Source organism: Populus euphratica, unplaced genomic scaffold (assembly GCF_000495115.2).
Source record: "Populus euphratica unplaced genomic scaffold, PopEup_1.0 scaffold47.1, whole genome shotgun sequence".
Taxonomy (NCBI): Eukaryota; Viridiplantae; Streptophyta; class Magnoliopsida; order Malpighiales; family Salicaceae; genus Populus; species Populus euphratica.
The window spans coordinates 42819-59128 of NW_011499925.1; the positions used below are offsets into that span (position 1 = coordinate 42819).

The 16310-nt window shown below is 30.8% G+C and overlaps 2 protein-coding genes and 1 long non-coding RNA gene across 3 annotated transcripts in view; 1 reads left to right on the top strand and 2 right to left on the bottom strand.

Annotated features, from left to right (window-relative positions):
• The first annotated feature begins 2209 nt into the window (after positions 1-2209).
• LOC105135556 (isopentenyl-diphosphate delta-isomerase) lies at positions 2210-6509 on the top strand. Its single transcript, XM_011040472.1, has 6 exons — positions 2210-2632; positions 3467-3809; positions 5420-5504; positions 5717-5803; positions 5905-6147; positions 6241-6509. The coding sequence occupies exons 1-6, from the start codon at positions 2496-2498 to the stop codon at positions 6315-6317; spliced, it is 972 nt and encodes a 323-aa protein (XP_011038774.1). The 5' UTR covers positions 2210-2495; the 3' UTR covers positions 6318-6509.
• Positions 6510-6543: 34 nt separating this feature from the next.
• Positions 6544-8751, bottom strand: ZIP11 (zinc transporter 11 precursor). The gene is made up of 3 exons (XM_011040475.1): positions 8080-8751; positions 7422-7477; positions 6544-7287 (listed from the first exon to the last, which is right to left on the bottom strand). Exons 1-3 carry the CDS (start codon positions 8528-8530, stop codon positions 6763-6765), a joined length of 1032 nt encoding a protein of 343 aa, XP_011038777.1. The 5' UTR covers positions 8531-8751; the 3' UTR covers positions 6544-6762.
• LOC105135559 (uncharacterized) overlaps positions 6560-16310 on the bottom strand; it is a 21820-nt gene continuing 12069 nt past the window's right edge. The window contains exon 3 of the long non-coding RNA XR_844196.1: positions 6560-6679. This is a non-coding gene — a long non-coding RNA (uncharacterized LOC105135559). The remainder of the gene's footprint in view (positions 6680-16310) is intronic.

The following is a 16310-nucleotide window of genomic DNA, read 5'->3' on the forward strand; positions in this document are numbered from 1 at the left end:
TTATATTGTTAGATATGTTATTATAAAACATGCTTTAGTTAAGGAATTATTGATACTTCAAGTGTAAAATGATGATATAAAACTTTAATAAAAATAAACTTTTAAGTACTAATCACCCCCCCACCAGCTTATTATTAGTCCCTACTAATCAAAACGTTAAAATAGAAAAATAATTTGCGAATTCCACAAAGGTATTCATCATTCTTTTATTAATATATCCAGATAAACAAACTCTCATCTTAACTCATGTAACAAGTGCTGAGCCAATAGCTCCCAAGTCAGTTGACTGTAGGGTATTAGGTATTAAAACACCCCTTCAAGCTTAATTGCTTAGGTTAGGGAGACTCCAAAACCAAACTTATCTACATTTTTATATTATTATTATTTTTTCAAATTATATACTATTTATTTCCTTTAGTTGTTACCTTTAATAAAAGAACATAAATAATGTAATAATCTAATGTGCAACCCACAATCATATGTTAAAGTGTGTTTGTAAAAATTAAGGTTTAAGAATACATGTTAAATGAGTATATGAGCAGAATTAAGTGATAATAATGTGAGAGTTTGTAAACCTGAATATTTCTAGAAGGATTTATGATAGACCTTGTTAAGAATATTACTAAGATACATCTCAAGAGTCGCTTTAACAAAAGAGCTCCTTTACTCTGTCATCCTAGTAACAATAATTTTGCACATGCTTTATCGAACATAAAACATAGTTAGTTATTTTTTTTTTTGTCAACTACTATCCTCTCTCCCCAATCAAAACGAGACATTGTCCTCAATGTCGTAACTTAGAAAGATAGAACATAGAAGACATTACCTAAAATAACAAATATTGACAAACCTGAAACACACTTAAACAAAAATAAGAAATAACAAAACACAATAATAAAACAAAACAACACAAAAATTACAAATGAAGACTCAAATCTAATCTAAGCTTTTTACGGCTTTCCTTAGTTGACCAATTTATGCGACTCATGGAAGGATCAATCACAGGAATGAAAGATTGTAGTTGGTCAATCAATTGTTCAGCACTAGCAGCAGAGATTGTGATTTGTCATGCCGAAAATGTTAGAAATTCTTGTTCTGCAACATAATTAAGAAACGACAACAACTTATCATAATAACCATTAACATTTAACAAACCTATGGGTTTATGGTGAATGTGCAATTGAGCCCAAGAGGAAATATGAAAGATCTCTTCCAATGTGCCTAGACCACCTGGTAAAGCAGGTAAAGCAATGGTGATTTACAGGTATGGTTTGCACAATATCATACCTAGCGTGCCTAGGGCTTTACATACCGCCAAACCCAAACGCATATAGGTATAGTTTGCATGAGACCCAACTTTCTTAAAACTTGTGACATTGTCAAACCCAATCGTGTCTAGGTGTTATTGACATCAAACCTAACATCCTCGAGGTTTTGTCACTACCAAGCCTAATTGCATCTAGATCTAGCTGGCACCAAATCTAGCTTTCTCGAGTCTTGGTACACTGCCAAGCGTTGCGTCCTAAAATTTGGCACACTACTAAGCCCAAGATGTCGAGTCTAGCTAGGTCTAAACCTAACGCGTTTTTATTGGAGCTTGCTTATTTTCCTGAAATTTTATACTTATAAATCTTTCTTGTTCTTGATCCTTTTTTTTTATATATAAAGATATATTTATAAAAACTTGATTCGTCAACTATATTAAATTATTCTATTCTTTTAATTATTTATGCCAATAAATATTTAAAACAAGATGCATAAAACAACTAAGTTGTTTAGGAATTCATCATCTTATTTATATTAATTATTAAATGATTTTTAATTTCTTAAACTTACATGACATAAATACATATTTTTTTATTAAAGTAATTATTAAGTTCGGGGTGGAAATATCTTTTCTATAACTTATTCATGATAAAATCAATGAAATATAAAAAGTGAATTAATATTATTATTAAATAAAAATAGCTTTATTTATAACAAATAAATATTAAATACATGTTTGTGTTTGTATGGTAATAATGAATGTTTTTTATTTAAAAACATATTAAAGTAATTTATTTATTTATTTTTAATTTTTTATATTAATACATTAAAATGGTTTAAAAATATTTAAAAAAATAAATTTTAAATAAAATAAATAAATTTGTAGCAACATTTTAAAAAATAAATAAATTAATATCGCGTTGTTGTTGCTGGCTTTTTTGGTACACTGGCCAAGCAGAAGCAGTGTCCCTCTTTCCCTTCCTCTCCTCGCCAATAAATCAGTAGCCAGTCCACACACCCACACCCACACACACTTCCTCTTCTCTTTTGCATTCACCCCAAGAAAAGGAAAGACACATTCTTTTCAGTTTATATGATCCTTCACTTTCTCCCCCATAAAATTAATTAAATCTCTCATTTGCGCTGCTGCTTAATTAACAAGTTTGCATTAGTAATATTAAATAGAAAAGAAAAAAAAAACCGAACATCCTCATCCTAGTTTCTTCACAATGGCGGGCATAGCAATAGTATTAGATCTGTTGTCAAGGAAAAACCCTTCTTCTTATCCAACCCACTTCTCAGCCTCCGCCGCCGCCGCCTCCATCGCCGCTTCCGCCGTCCCTTTTGCTTCTAGGTTCTTGTTCGGGTATTCTCTAATCTCTTTGCTTCTTTTCTATACTTCTTCTATGCATCACCCCTGATTTTTGTTCTCACTCGTTTGCCGTCACGTGGATTCAATTTCATGTATTGGGGGTTTCCATCACATCACGTGATTTTACTGCCTTCTTTTGCTTTATGCATCCCTTCGCTTGCTCGATCAGCTGTAGCAGAATCGTGGTTTGATGACGATATTTTTAGTAGTTGGAGAATAGGATTTGAATCTTTTACGGTTTTTAATACATACATCCTCACACTCTAAGATGAACAACATTGTTTAAGAATGAGCTACTCCATTTTTATTGATTGATCCTGCACTTATTATCCTCTTAAAACTGTCCTAAATTGTGGAAGTTTTTGGAGCCAGGAACAAGCTTATAAATTGATGTTCTGGAGTGAGCGGGACACTTGTTCCGTGAATTTAGTTTACTGCTCAAGTTAATGCGTCTGCCATCGTCCTTTTCTTTCTTTCTTGAATCAATGAAACTGGTTGTGTTTTAAAATTTTAGCATATAACATAAATTTCTCAGCAGTTCATACTTGTACCAACACAGGGTTACTTCATTTTCATGTAGAAGAAAAGGGAATATAAGTTAGGTGGAGGGAATTGGAGGTTGGAACTTGGAAGTACACACTTGCTTTTGTTGTCAAGAGATTGTTTTAAAGCTATAGTAGGGAGTTCTACCAGTGATGATTTGATATTATTCTCCTATGTTTCTTGTTTGAAACCAGCTATTTTTGTGTCTTATATTACTTATAAAAGTATGTTTATGTCATTGGGTTTGCTTTTACCTCACATTGACCTTCTTAATGGCCATGGCAGTCAACCCACGATACCAGTTGCCTACTGTGATGCTGGTGAAGCATTGTCTGGTGACTATATTTCTAGTATACGAAGAGCATCTGCTGATATTTTTCAGAAAGGATCTCTGAAATACAATACCAAGGAGTATTATATTGAGTTGAAACCTCTATTTTCAGCTTTTGAATGGAAGCAACTTGCTATGACAACCTTGAGGTCATTTTTGATGTTCTATTTACCTCTTTTGGAGCCTAGTACTAATACAGAAGAGGATGACGATGACTTCCTTCAGGATGCTCATGAAGTGCAACGTGTAGACTTGGTTGTTCCCTTCCAAAAATCAGTGAAGCAAATTATTCGTGAGGTGAGTTGTATACTTTTGTTGGTCTTCCCACTCTATCTATTTTAGTAGGTTTTGTGCTGCAAATTTCCCATCACTAAGTCCTGCTACTCCTTTATTTAGAATTATTTCATTGTAAATCTGGGACTATAAGCATGCTATTCAGCGTTAGTGGTTTCAATACCAAATTCTAATTTCTTGCTTTTGTATCACTAAATAAAAGCACTGTTTATTCGAGTCATTAGTGAATTAAATTGTTGCGCAAGTTCATAAAACATTAGTAGATCATAAAACTTTGTGTATATGTATAGTATTAACCTTGTTGAAGGGCATGATTACTATAAAGAAAAATGTTTCCTAATAGCATGTATTTCAACATTTTCTTGTCCTATGCTTAGTGAGTGCATCAAGTTCCAGTCTGTGGAGCAACCAGCTCATACTTCATATAGGAGTTAAACACACTGTGTCCTTTTATGAGTTATTATAAATCAAAATATTCTTATCTGAAATGACCATTGCAAAATTGAACGAAGTTCCCAACTAATTTAGCACTGAGCTTAGTTGGATGGACTGAGTTTAGAAATCTGACCTTGAAATGATAATAGTTTTCTGAATGCGGTGGCCATCTAAGTGAACTGTCCACAGTTATCCACATTCATGGATTCATATGCAGATGTTTGACATTTTGCTTTTGCTACTTTAAGGATTGAGCTTGTTGCTCTACCCTGAAATGAATTGCTTATTATTATAATGCTTGTTTTATGAGAACATAATGCTAGTCATTTTGAACTTGTAGCTCCATCTTGTAAAAATTAGCATGTTGTTGTGCTTTTGCAAAAGGACCAAATTCACCATGGGACTGCAGTGGCTGGGTGGGTGGCCACTTGAATTCCATATGGGGCCCATGTCATTTTAGGCATAATTATGGATGCTTTTCTAGTCTTTACCATTTTCTTGGTTAGCTGTAGCGAACAGGGGCTTTTCCTGTTCCTGCTCAGTTATTCTAAATGCTCTTACATCTGTGTTATGACTTCAAAATAATAATAAAACTTGTCAACTGTGGACAGCTTTCTAATAGTGCTTCTTCAATATTTGAGTTGTTTACTGCTCTTGCACGTGAACGAAGGGATTGTGGATTTTTGGTGTTTTCCTTCCTAGCTTAATTTTTTGGCCTAGTTATCATTCTTCAGTAAGCCTGCATTACTAGATTTAACAAGACTGGTGCTTTGGAGGTATCTAAGTTACTTATAATCATTATGTGTTTTTCACTATACTCCCCTTTAACATTTGTCTATCATATTGATAATGCTATACAAATATTATTTGGCAGCTGCCTTTAGAAAATAATGTATGGCGTCTTTGACAGCAATGTCAATATGCCTGGCATAATGGATTGGGTGGAGCGACACCAGGCATTGCCATCCATTGCCCATGCATGCTCTTACACTGTAGAAACTAGACCTCCCAAGGAACAACAAAAAACAACTAGCTTCGAAATATATTTTGCCTCAGACTGATATGTGAATGGACTGTAGAAGTTCAGCTGTTTTAGTTGCTTGCCTTGCTGTTTTCAAAGTTTTCAAAGACTAGGTTTTCTACTAATTATTATTATTATTATTTGTCTGTGATCTCAGACTACTGTTGTAACTACAAGACGCATTTTAGAAAGACTTGCTGCCCATCACATTTCACAGCGGATGGCATGGAAACTTTTGAAAGGTATCTTCTCTCCATGATGTCACTAATGTGATATTCTTCCCATTCACCTAACAAATGTAAAGCTACTAAAATTAAGTATCGACTGAAGAAGTGAGATACTTCTGGTTTCTTTATGAAGAATATTAGAATAGTAATTTTAACTTCCTCTTCCCTAGCTACCATGCTTTTTATTATATATTCTGAACAACTGATGGAGTTTATCAACATTTCAGATGTTCCTAAATCAGCCATCCGTAAGGCTGAAAGAGGAATGCCCACTATGGTTTACTTCTTCAGAGTTTGCAGAACAACTTTCAGAGGTTAAATTCATTATGCAAACATTCACACTTTCAACCTGACCTCCTTTTCGTTTTCAGTTCTTTTTATAATTCTCTTGCTTCCTTTCTCTATATGTAAGCAGGACACTTTTTAGGGGTTGCAGCATCATGGCTTGTCCAAGTTGGTATTGAAATTTACCGATTCTTCTCTCATTTAACAAAGCCCGAAGAAGAAACCAGTGATGCTGACAAATCTGAACAAGTTAAAATTCTTGGGAAGAAGGTTGCTGGCGTCACTATCAGGTGCAGTGCATCGCTAGTTTTTGCTTCCATTGGTGCTGGGGTTGGTGCCACCCTTTTTCGTCCTTCAAGGGGTCAGTGGATTGGTAAGCAAGCTTGCTCAATCCATTTTATTTTCTGGGTACCATTACATAGCATCAAATGATTCCTATGATCTAATTCACAAAGTTTGCATGCAGGTTGTGCTCTTGGGGATTTGGCTGGTCCGGTCGTTGTTTCTATTTGCCTGGAAAAAGTTCTTCACACCGACCTTTAGAGCGCTGGGGATAAATTATCAAGATGTTTTTATTCCCCCTGCTTTAAATTTGACTAGTCTTTAACTCCTCTTTCTCTCTATCTGATTATTATACTTGCATGACACCCATTGAGGCCGATGTTATTTTTCATTTTACGCTAAGAGATTTCAAATAGTTGGTTCTGTTCTTGAGACGTTAAGAGTTTGCATTTTTTACTCTACTTTTTGTCTTAAATAATGCATGCTGTACTCAAGTTCCACTATAATATTCACCCTTTCAATCCATGTATTGGATTATGAATCTATTACCTGTATCATTATACATTTAAGGGTAGATCCACACCATCAAAAATCTTTAATGATGCTTGTACCTATAGATCGTGCTTGTATTCTACCACCCATGCTCTGCACTCATGTGGACCCAAAAACAGCAGACATCCAAATAGGCATCTTCCCTCCTTTGTTTTTAGTCCCATATCATCACAACAGCAATTACCCCAATACCCAATGATACAGCTAGGAACTTGTAAAACGGTGTATCGACTAAAACTGATCTCTGGGGACAATAACCCTTGGTTGAAAGATGGTTAATTGATACGTAGATGAACACACCACATGCCAGTCCCATTGAAATGGCGAAGATCCAGTCTGCCACAGCACCCTGAGTTGTGGCATCTATTATAATCCCAATGGCCACACCAACTGGACTTGAAATGGCAAATGCGAAAGCATAGGCAACACATGATACAAAGGGGCGCTCTGGGATCATTCGAAGGAGAGCTATACCCATTGCGATTGCTGCAAATATCTTATGCAAAGTGATAGTCCATAAAGCTCTCCAGGCATCAGCTTTTGTCTCTGCAACTCCTATTGCAATGCCCTCGAAGACAGAGTGGAGACACAACGCAAATATTAACAAAATGCTATCCCCTAATGAACTGGTAGTTGCGAGTGTGGACTTTGCAGAGGCAGCATCTATACCATTGTGCATCTTTCAAGGCACAATTCCATCAAGAAAAATATTAGCAAAAGTAATCGTTTCAATAAAGGAGTTTGTGCATAACTTAAACACAGAAAAATGTTAGCATCGACTAAAGCTGTAAGTATCACATGTATAATTTACACCTGAAAATGTGACTGGGAACTGCTGGTGTGGCTTCTTTTTCCCTGCAGAACACCCCCTGCAATATCAAAAAGAAGGAGAAAGAATGTATCACTCTCCATTCTCTAAGAACGTAGCCAAGAGACAAAGTTCACATCACCATATTTTGGACATGTTGGGGGATATATGGTCATTTGATCATTGTTTTCTTTTTCCTTTTCTTTTCAGCAATAAAAGTATTCTAGATTAGTGGCGCGTCAACTGAGATTAAGTACTTTTTTAATACAACGTGTGTGATCAAACTCCACAAACAGAGGAAGGTAGAAGAAAATTCATCACTTTCCACCACCATCATTGCAAAGAAAACCGAAATACATCAACCATGGCTTTACATCATCATGAGCACAAACTCTGTGCACTTTAATCTTTCGAAATGCAAATCAACGCCTAAAGTACAAAACCCTAATTCTATTTTTTTTTTAATTTCTTTCTTTATTTACTAGCTAGGCATGATGGCAATTTCAAAAAAAAAAAAGAAAACACACAAAGGAATTGATTTCAGTGGACAGTCTTCACAAGAACATGTCACGAAATTAGACTAAAATATTTTTCTCAACAAAACACGGAGTAGATGAATATAAAAAACATTAAAGAAGCGGACGTTGTAGGGATTTTACATACCTTGACGCTCTACATCGCCACCATTAGCCTGGCTGGCCACCTCTTTGCTATAAACGTAAGAAATGATAGAATCCGCAAGCATAGTCAACAAATAACCAGCACAGGCCAACATGAAAGCAAAAGGGTACTCCTTTTCTGTCAAATCCTCAAAGGTCTCATTTGCATCGCTCAAGAAGTGCATCAAAGCAGTCCCCAGAAACACACCGCTAGCAAACTGAGTCCCTAACACCAAGAACCCCTCGTTCCACTTCAAAAAGTAGGGGGACACCCCACCAATGAAAGTGCCAATAAAGATCAATATCAAGCACCATATCTTAACCAGGATTAAGGATGTCGAACGGAGATTAATTTTTGGGGCATCGGCGTCGGCGTCGTCGCTGTGGCCACTGTGCCCGGCTGTTAGAAGGAGGAGAGAGAGGAGGATAAAAAGGGAGAAGAGAGAGCGAGACATTGGGCAAGAAATAATGGATAGCTCCAAAACGTAGCCTCGGCTAAACAAAGATTAGCATTTGTCGAGGAAATGACAAGTAAAATAGTACAAGGTTATGTAGGACACAGCTGGTGTGGTAGAAGCTTGTACTGCAAAGAAATGAATAAATTTCCAGTATAGTACTTTAAGAGGACAAAGTACTACAAGACAGGTCATCTTTTACCCTTGAAAAGTCTTCTGACTCCATTTTTAACTCAACCCTTGGCCTTTCTTATTTTTAGTTCTTGGTGCCTTCTCCTCTCTACCCAGCAGTTTTATGATTATTGGATGGACCACAAAAAAAATCATGTTTGTGGGCTGCGCTGTGGTTCCTCTATTAAGGGTAATGTTTGACGAAGTGGATAATGTGTTTTTTTTTTTAATTGTATATAAATAATTATTTTAGAATTTATTTATTTATTACATCAACACATTAAAATTACTAAAAATATATTAAAAAATAATTAATTTAATATTTTTTTAGATAATTAAAACTTTTCTAAGATAGTTAAAAATGTAATAAAAAAATGCATTTAGATGGAAGAAATTCCATTGTTAGATAGAGTTTTTTTTTTTTTTTTCCGACCAAAATTTTAAAGCAACCCAACAATGAGGAGTGATATTATCTCATCAAAAGATTCTGTTATGGAAACCTCCAGCAATTATGGATAAAGAAACTAAAAAGAATATAAGATTTAACATGGATTTACAATGCACTTATATTTATATTTATAGTAGAAATAAAAAGTTTTTATTTTTACTATATCTAAAGAATTACAGTCATCCAAGAAATATTAATAATTTTCTCTAAATATCATTTTACCATACCACTAAGTGAAAAGTGTTTACATTTCGAACAATACTAAAACCTTTATAAATTAATATTTTGGAAGATAAAGATTTATTAATTAATAAAAAAGTAATTTATCAAAGGTTTTTTGCCTGAAACATTGAATTTAATACATATATTATTTATTGTGATTATATGAATATTATCTAACTATAAATTATTATTATTATTATTTGTTTAATGAAAACAAGTTCAGGAATGTCATTAGCTTTATTAAATAAGACTCGTGTATCTATCCACTTTTACAACAAACTACAATTATATTTAATGTATATTTAATTAATGTACTTTATGAACAATAATTCAAACAAAAATATTTATAAAAAAAAATATAATATCATAAACAATAAAAATAAACAGAAAAACTTATCAAATAAGTAAAGTTTGTGTGAGTACAACCATCAATATCGTGCCTTTCACGATGAACACAACCACCCTTTAACAATATTGAAACTTTAAATACTTTCATGAGTGTGGTTATTATCGAATGAAATACATCATTTTACCATTTTTTTAAGATGCTACTAACTTGGTTCAGACTTTAGATTTAAATTGAATGTGTATTCTTTATACATGGTCATTATCTAAAATAATAATAATTTTTTTTAAAAAAAACCCATCTCAAGGCCTTAAAAAAAAAACTACAAAATATTTGTGAATTTAAAAATACATCAAAAAAATATAAAAAACTAATATATATTTATAGCATGGAATTGTTGTTACAGTGAAAATCAAACAAAATTATAATATTGTCATAGACAACTTAAAAACAAAAAAAATAAAAATTCAGAGGATTCTTAGCAACGTAATAATAATTTTTTTAAAAAATATTTTTTATTTAAAATAATATAAAAGATTAATATATGGTTGGATAGCATGGAATTATTGTTACAGTAAAAATCAAACAAAATTGATAATGTCATAGGCATAGTTCGTAAGATGCAAGGTTTTTAACTTGTTCTTCATTTCGTTGTCACCAATTAGAACTAAAATTTCCTCGGTCCAGTTATTCACATGCAGATGAAGAAATCTTGGGGGGGAGAGAGAGAGAGGAAGGGAGGGCCAGGCCCCACTTGAATTAGCGTCTCCGGTAAGCTGGAGCTGGTACAGGCCAGAAAGACTTCCACTCCAAGTCGTTGGCTTTGGATTGTGGAGTGCAGCCAGTCAAACGTCCTAATCCTCCTGATGCTGTAACCAATCACAGTAAACGCAGACTCCATTGACAACGAAGCAAAGACCCAGTAGCAAAGACTCCATTCACACTATCATAACATCGTCCAAAACACTGTTCGGTTTCTTTTTTTATTTTTTCATTTTTGGACTTCTCTAGGGTTTTGATTTCCACTGGGCTTTAAACCTGCCCTTTCTAAGCGAGCTTTACCTAGGCTTAACTTGAGACCTCAACCTCTGACCTTTGCTTATTGAGTTGCTCGAGTTCGAATGGCAACGATAACAACCCGTGCAATTTATTACAATCAGATTGTGTTTGATTCCAAGTTAAAAACTGGAAGTGTTAGGGGATGAAATGATTTGAGAGCATAAAAAACGGGTTTCTGCATGTGTTTTGGTTCTTATACTCTTTGTGTTATCTTGATCAAAGCTTCGTGGTCTTTGCTATGCTGATTAAGCCCACAAAGTCTTCATCCTTTTCAATCATCCATATGTTATAACATCTTTGGTTTCTAGGTTTCTACGACTTACGCTGTGGCCCAGTTTTATAAAATAAATAAACATGTCTGGATAAATAAATTCATTCTGGATTAACTTTTGATAATCAAATATGAAAAGATGAAGCTGAAAAAACTCAATTTTTTTAAAAAAAAAGATACGTCAAAGAAAAAGATCTAAGTCGAGTTTAACTAACTTTACAGACTAGTCAAATGTGATATGAGATAGAGATCTAAAAATTAAATTAAAAAAAAACATAGAAAAAAGACCAAAATAAAATTAAAAAAATGATTTAAAAAACCAAGCCAACACCTGCTAACTTGACCACCCCGTATAAAGAAAAGTGAAAAAACTCACAACGCTCATGGGTTAATAATTTAATGAAAAATAATAAAATTTAAAAAATTAATTTAAAAAAAACCGAGTTAGTCAAATTTAACTTGACTAATTTGCGACCTGAGATATGAGAAAGGTATAACCCCACAAAAAGAAAAGCAAAACAAATTATGAAATTCATGGCCTAATAAGTCAATGTCAAATAATAAAAATAAAAAAATAATTTAAAAAAACCCGAACTTAAACCAGTTTAATCATTGAAACTGATGGACCGGATTATGAGACTGAGATTGCCCTGTAAAAGACAGATACAAAGAAATTACAAAAAAAAATTCTCAATCATAAAAAAATTAAAAATTAAAACAATGAAAACTAAATCTTTAACAAAATATAATTGAAAGAAACTAATTAAGGATTAAATTGAAAAAAAATTATATATAAAAAAAAACAATAAGAAAATGAGGATCAAAATTGAAAACAAAATAAAATGAAAAAAATCCTAAAGGAAAAAATTAAAACAAATGCAAAAGATAAAAAAAAATAGTAATTAAAAGAATGAGAATAAAATTTGATATAGAAATTAAATGAAATTAAATGTTAATGGATGAAATTGAAAAACAAACTTTCAAGAAGCATTAAAATCAAAACAAATAAAAAAAAATAAAGATTAAATTCAAAATAAATACAAAACCGAAGGACGTTATTGATTTTTTAAAGGCTCCATATGAATACTAAAACCTAAGAGAAAGAAAAAAAAAATGAGGAAAAAAGTTCATCATCACCCAATCACTGTTAGCTTGACCGAACATACTACTCCAGTAGCCACACCACTTCCTTGTTAGATGAGATGGTGATCGATAGTTTTTGGCCATCAGAATACTCACCACATGCCTCCAAAATAGGGGAAGATGATGCATTGATATTGCGTAATACATCTCAACCTTTTCTTATTGATTTCTTAATATTTTAATAATGCAAATTACTAAATAGGTCCTAAAGGCATATTAATATTACAAAAAAACCCATGTTGCAAAGATACAAATGCCTTCCAAGCTCAACATTAGATTTTTTTTAGTCAGAAGTTAAAAATGCCATTTTACTATATAAAAAATGTGTAAATACAATATAACCTCTTTTTGCAAGGTCAATATTTTTTAGCTTTTAAGGATATCAGTGCTATTTTATTGTGCAAATAAATAGGAAAAGGCATTGGATAAAAAGGCTAATTTTTTTAGCTTTTAACGGAAATAAATTATTTTTATTGCACATAAAAAACAATAAACAACTAAATTATCCTGTATTAATTGATAAATGACATTTGAATTCTCTAAAAAAGATGAATTTACCCCGTTGCCAAGCCAAATGTTAAGTGTAATAAATGATAAAATTATCAATATACTATCTAAATCCACAATGTTTTTACTCACATACCATAGAAAAATACTGAGGCTTTTTCATTATTTTTGTAATGTGACATGTTACTATAAAAACCTCATCTTGAATATATGGTACATATATGTTACTAATTACATCTATTTAAAATTAAACTTGTAAACTTGTAACGAGATAATAAATATTTATATTGAATAAAAGGCGAGGGCCCTAAATTTTGAACACTCAGGAAGGGTTGTTTATTCTAAGAAACACCATTGTATAAAGAAATATATGAGTTTTAGTGAGTGAGAGGGATTATAAAAATCCAAAATGTAGGGAAATAAAGAAAGTTATAAATAAAAGAAATGAATAATAACTCTCTAGAAAAAGGATAGATAAAATTAATTATAGTAATTTTCAAAATTAATTTTTAATTAGTTTTGGTTCTAAAATTCACTTTAAATAATTTCTGAAGGAAAGATGTTTTACTTATATTTTTGGGCTTTTCTTCACCTTAATTTTTTTCACAATACTTTTATTTAAGTTTATGTTATGATTTTACCTTTTTTTTTTCCTTTCACTGTAGAGTTTGGGTTCTATTATATCATACAGGGATTTTGAGTCATATGTTCTAATGTTCATGGACCTTATTTAGTATGGTAACTAATTACATACGACGAGTAATAAAACATTAAAAATAAAGAAATAGTCATAAAAAATAACATATCTTTATTTAAATAAAATTCTAAGCACTTTAACAAGTATTCTTAACAATCTACTTTAAAATTTATCAAATCTACTTTAAAATTTATCAAAGCATGCTTGTTGAGTTTTAAGGTTTTAGTTTGAGGATTTAACTTTTCAATCTTATGCTTTATTTATCTTATATCTTAATATTTGGGATTTGAGAGGAGAGAGAAATCGTTGATGAAAAATAAAGAAAGAGAGAGAAAGTAATCGGTTATCCATATTTCATCTATTAAAAAAACATTGATTTTGATGTTGATAAGTTTTTTTTAAGGAGTGGAATGTCATTAAGGTGTTTTAAACTTTTATATTACCAAAAAAGATAGATCAAAGTTAAGAAAGATTTTTTTATTCAATTTAATTTTGTATTTTTAAACCAATTTATGGTTTTTGAGGTAAGTAATTGGTTTATAAAGATTCTTAGAGTATTTATTAGATATTTTAGATGAAAATAGGTAAAAAATCGATCTTTGGGTTCAAAAAATCCTTAACTTGACTTTCTAGCTATCTCTTTAGTGATTGAAAACTGATTTATTAAACGATGTATTGTGTATTTTATTTTTTATTTTTAAATAAAAAGATGGATGACATGTTTACTCTTAAACATAAAAAAGAAAAAAAACCAAGAAGGCCAGCATGAATACTTGGCTTTCTTTTTCTTAGACTTGACATACAAACCTAATTTTTTAGGCCTAGAAACTTGAACTCTTTTTATAGTCTTTTATTTTTTATTGTTTTTTAATTTGATTGAAATGCATTATAAATAAAATAGTTAAAATGATATTCAAATTATTATTTTTTCAAATTTGGCATACTTCTTATATAATGTTATAGGTTTTTATAAAAAAATTGATAATTTATTTTTCAATTATTATATACCTAATATGCAAAAACAATTTCTCATCAATATGATGAAAATAAAATTTCTGTTTGTTTGAATTTTTTAATAGATACTTGACATTATCTTGCAACAATAACATTTTTATTAATTTTATTTTTAAGATCATGACATGTTTTTATTTTAAAAATAAAGATTCTTATTAAAAATCATGTTTTTGTTAAAATAATAATATGATGCATTGATAAGAGAATGGAGTTTAGATTGATGATATACATTTTTTCTATTTATTTTAGATAATTGAAATTTTTAACAAATTTTATTCTAACTATTGGTGCCTTTTATTAAAAAAACATGTTGTTAATAAAAATTTGTGTGATTATGTTTATGAAGATTATGGATTTTTTATGATGATATTATCGATTGTTTTATAAATAATTATTTATTAGTTTGATATATAATTTTTTAAATAATATGCTCATTAATATTAAATGAGATTAAAATATCTATTTTTTTTTTAATTTTTCATTATATTTTTTTCTATAATATTCTCAAATTCATATTTCTCATAAATTTTTAGTTTTTAATTGAGACTTGCTTTAACAATTGTGTTAAGTTTTTGTTTAAAAATAATTCCTCATTAAAAAAAATGTTTTTTGTAAAAATAACATAAATAAAAAAAATTAGGTTTTTGATTAAAAATACACATTCTTTCCTTTTTAGTTCATATTATTATAGATTTTCAAAATATTGTTTCTTATTGTGATTTCTTTTGATTTTAATTTAATAAATTATGGTACTCATGAAAAAACCATTGTGTTGTAAAAAAATTACATTAATTAGAACATTAAATTAAATAACAAATGAATTTAAAAAAAAATAAAATTATTAAAATAGTCGGATAATAACTTGAGTTATAGTTTGAAAAACTTGACCCGAATCAATCCAACTCTATGTCAATTCATACGTATTCATAAGTTCATAAAGCTACCAAATTTAAATTATTCTTATTATTCTTCATCATTTACTTCCGTTTTAGCTTTTATTCATTGTTTCTTTGAGCCCTCTTCATAAAAAAAGGTAATTTTTTTTTTATCATCTTTGGCAATAAGCTATAGATGAGAAACTTTCTGCTTTATATAAGACAAATATTTGAGATTTGGTTCCTTTACCACTTAGTAAAAGTGTTATTGGTTGTTGTTAGGTGTATAAGATCAATACTAATTCTAATGGGTCTATTGAGCGATATAAAACTATATTAGTTGCAAAAAGATTCTTATGGTATGGATTATGAAGAGATATTTTCTTTTGTTGCAAAATTGATTACTATGTGTACTCTTATTATTGTAGTTTCAATTTGTCAATGACATATCTCTTAACTTGATGTTAAAAATATCTTTTTGAATGGAGATCTTTAAGAAGAAATTTATATGGCGTCACCTCGTGGTGTTTCACATGACTCTGGGTATGTTCTTAAGCTTAAAAAAACATTATATGGTATCAAACAAGCACCTCGTATTTGGTTTAAGAAATTCTTTACTGTGATTTCGTCTCTTGAATTTATTTCTAGTAGTCATGATTCTGCTGTTTTTATTTAGTAGATTAACACAGGTTGTATCATTTTTGTCTTTACATATTGATGACATAATTATTACTAGTAATGATATTGATAGTATTTTGGTTTTGAAAATAGAGTTGGATAGATAGTTTGAAATGAAGAATTTGAGTTATCTTTGATATTTTATAGGTATTGAGATAACTTACTCACATAAAGGTTACCATCTTTTTTAGTTAAAATATGTTGTAAATTGATTAGTACTTAAAAGTATATTTTTATCATGGTTTTATATCATCATTTTGCACTTGAAGTATCAATAACTCCTTAACTAAAGCATGTTTTATAATAATATATCTAATAATATAAGATACCTATAATTTATGGTAAATGT

Coding starts and splice junctions, on each gene's coding strand:
- LOC105135556 (XM_011040472.1), top strand. CDS start 2,496: ATGGCGGGCATAGCAATAGTATTAGATCTGTTGTCAAGGAAAAACCCT. Junction 5,505..5,716: donor GGCATGGAAACTTTTGAAAG/GTATCTTCTCTC, acceptor TCAACATTTCAG/ATGTTCCTAAATCAGCCATC. Junction 6,148..6,240: donor TTCAAGGGGTCAGTGGATTG/GTAAGCAAGCTT, acceptor GTTTGCATGCAG/GTTGTGCTCTTGGGGATTTG.
- ZIP11 (XM_011040475.1), bottom strand. CDS start 8,530: ATGTCTCGCTCTCTCTTCTCCCTTTTTATCCTCCTCTCTCTCCTCCTT. Junction 7,478..8,079: donor TGGCGATGTAGAGCGTCAAG/GTATGTAAAATC, acceptor TTGATATTGCAG/GGGGTGTTCTGCAGGGAAAA. Junction 7,288..7,421: donor GTTCCCAGTCACATTTTCAG/GTGTAAATTATA, acceptor GTGCCTTGAAAG/ATGCACAATGGTATAGATGC.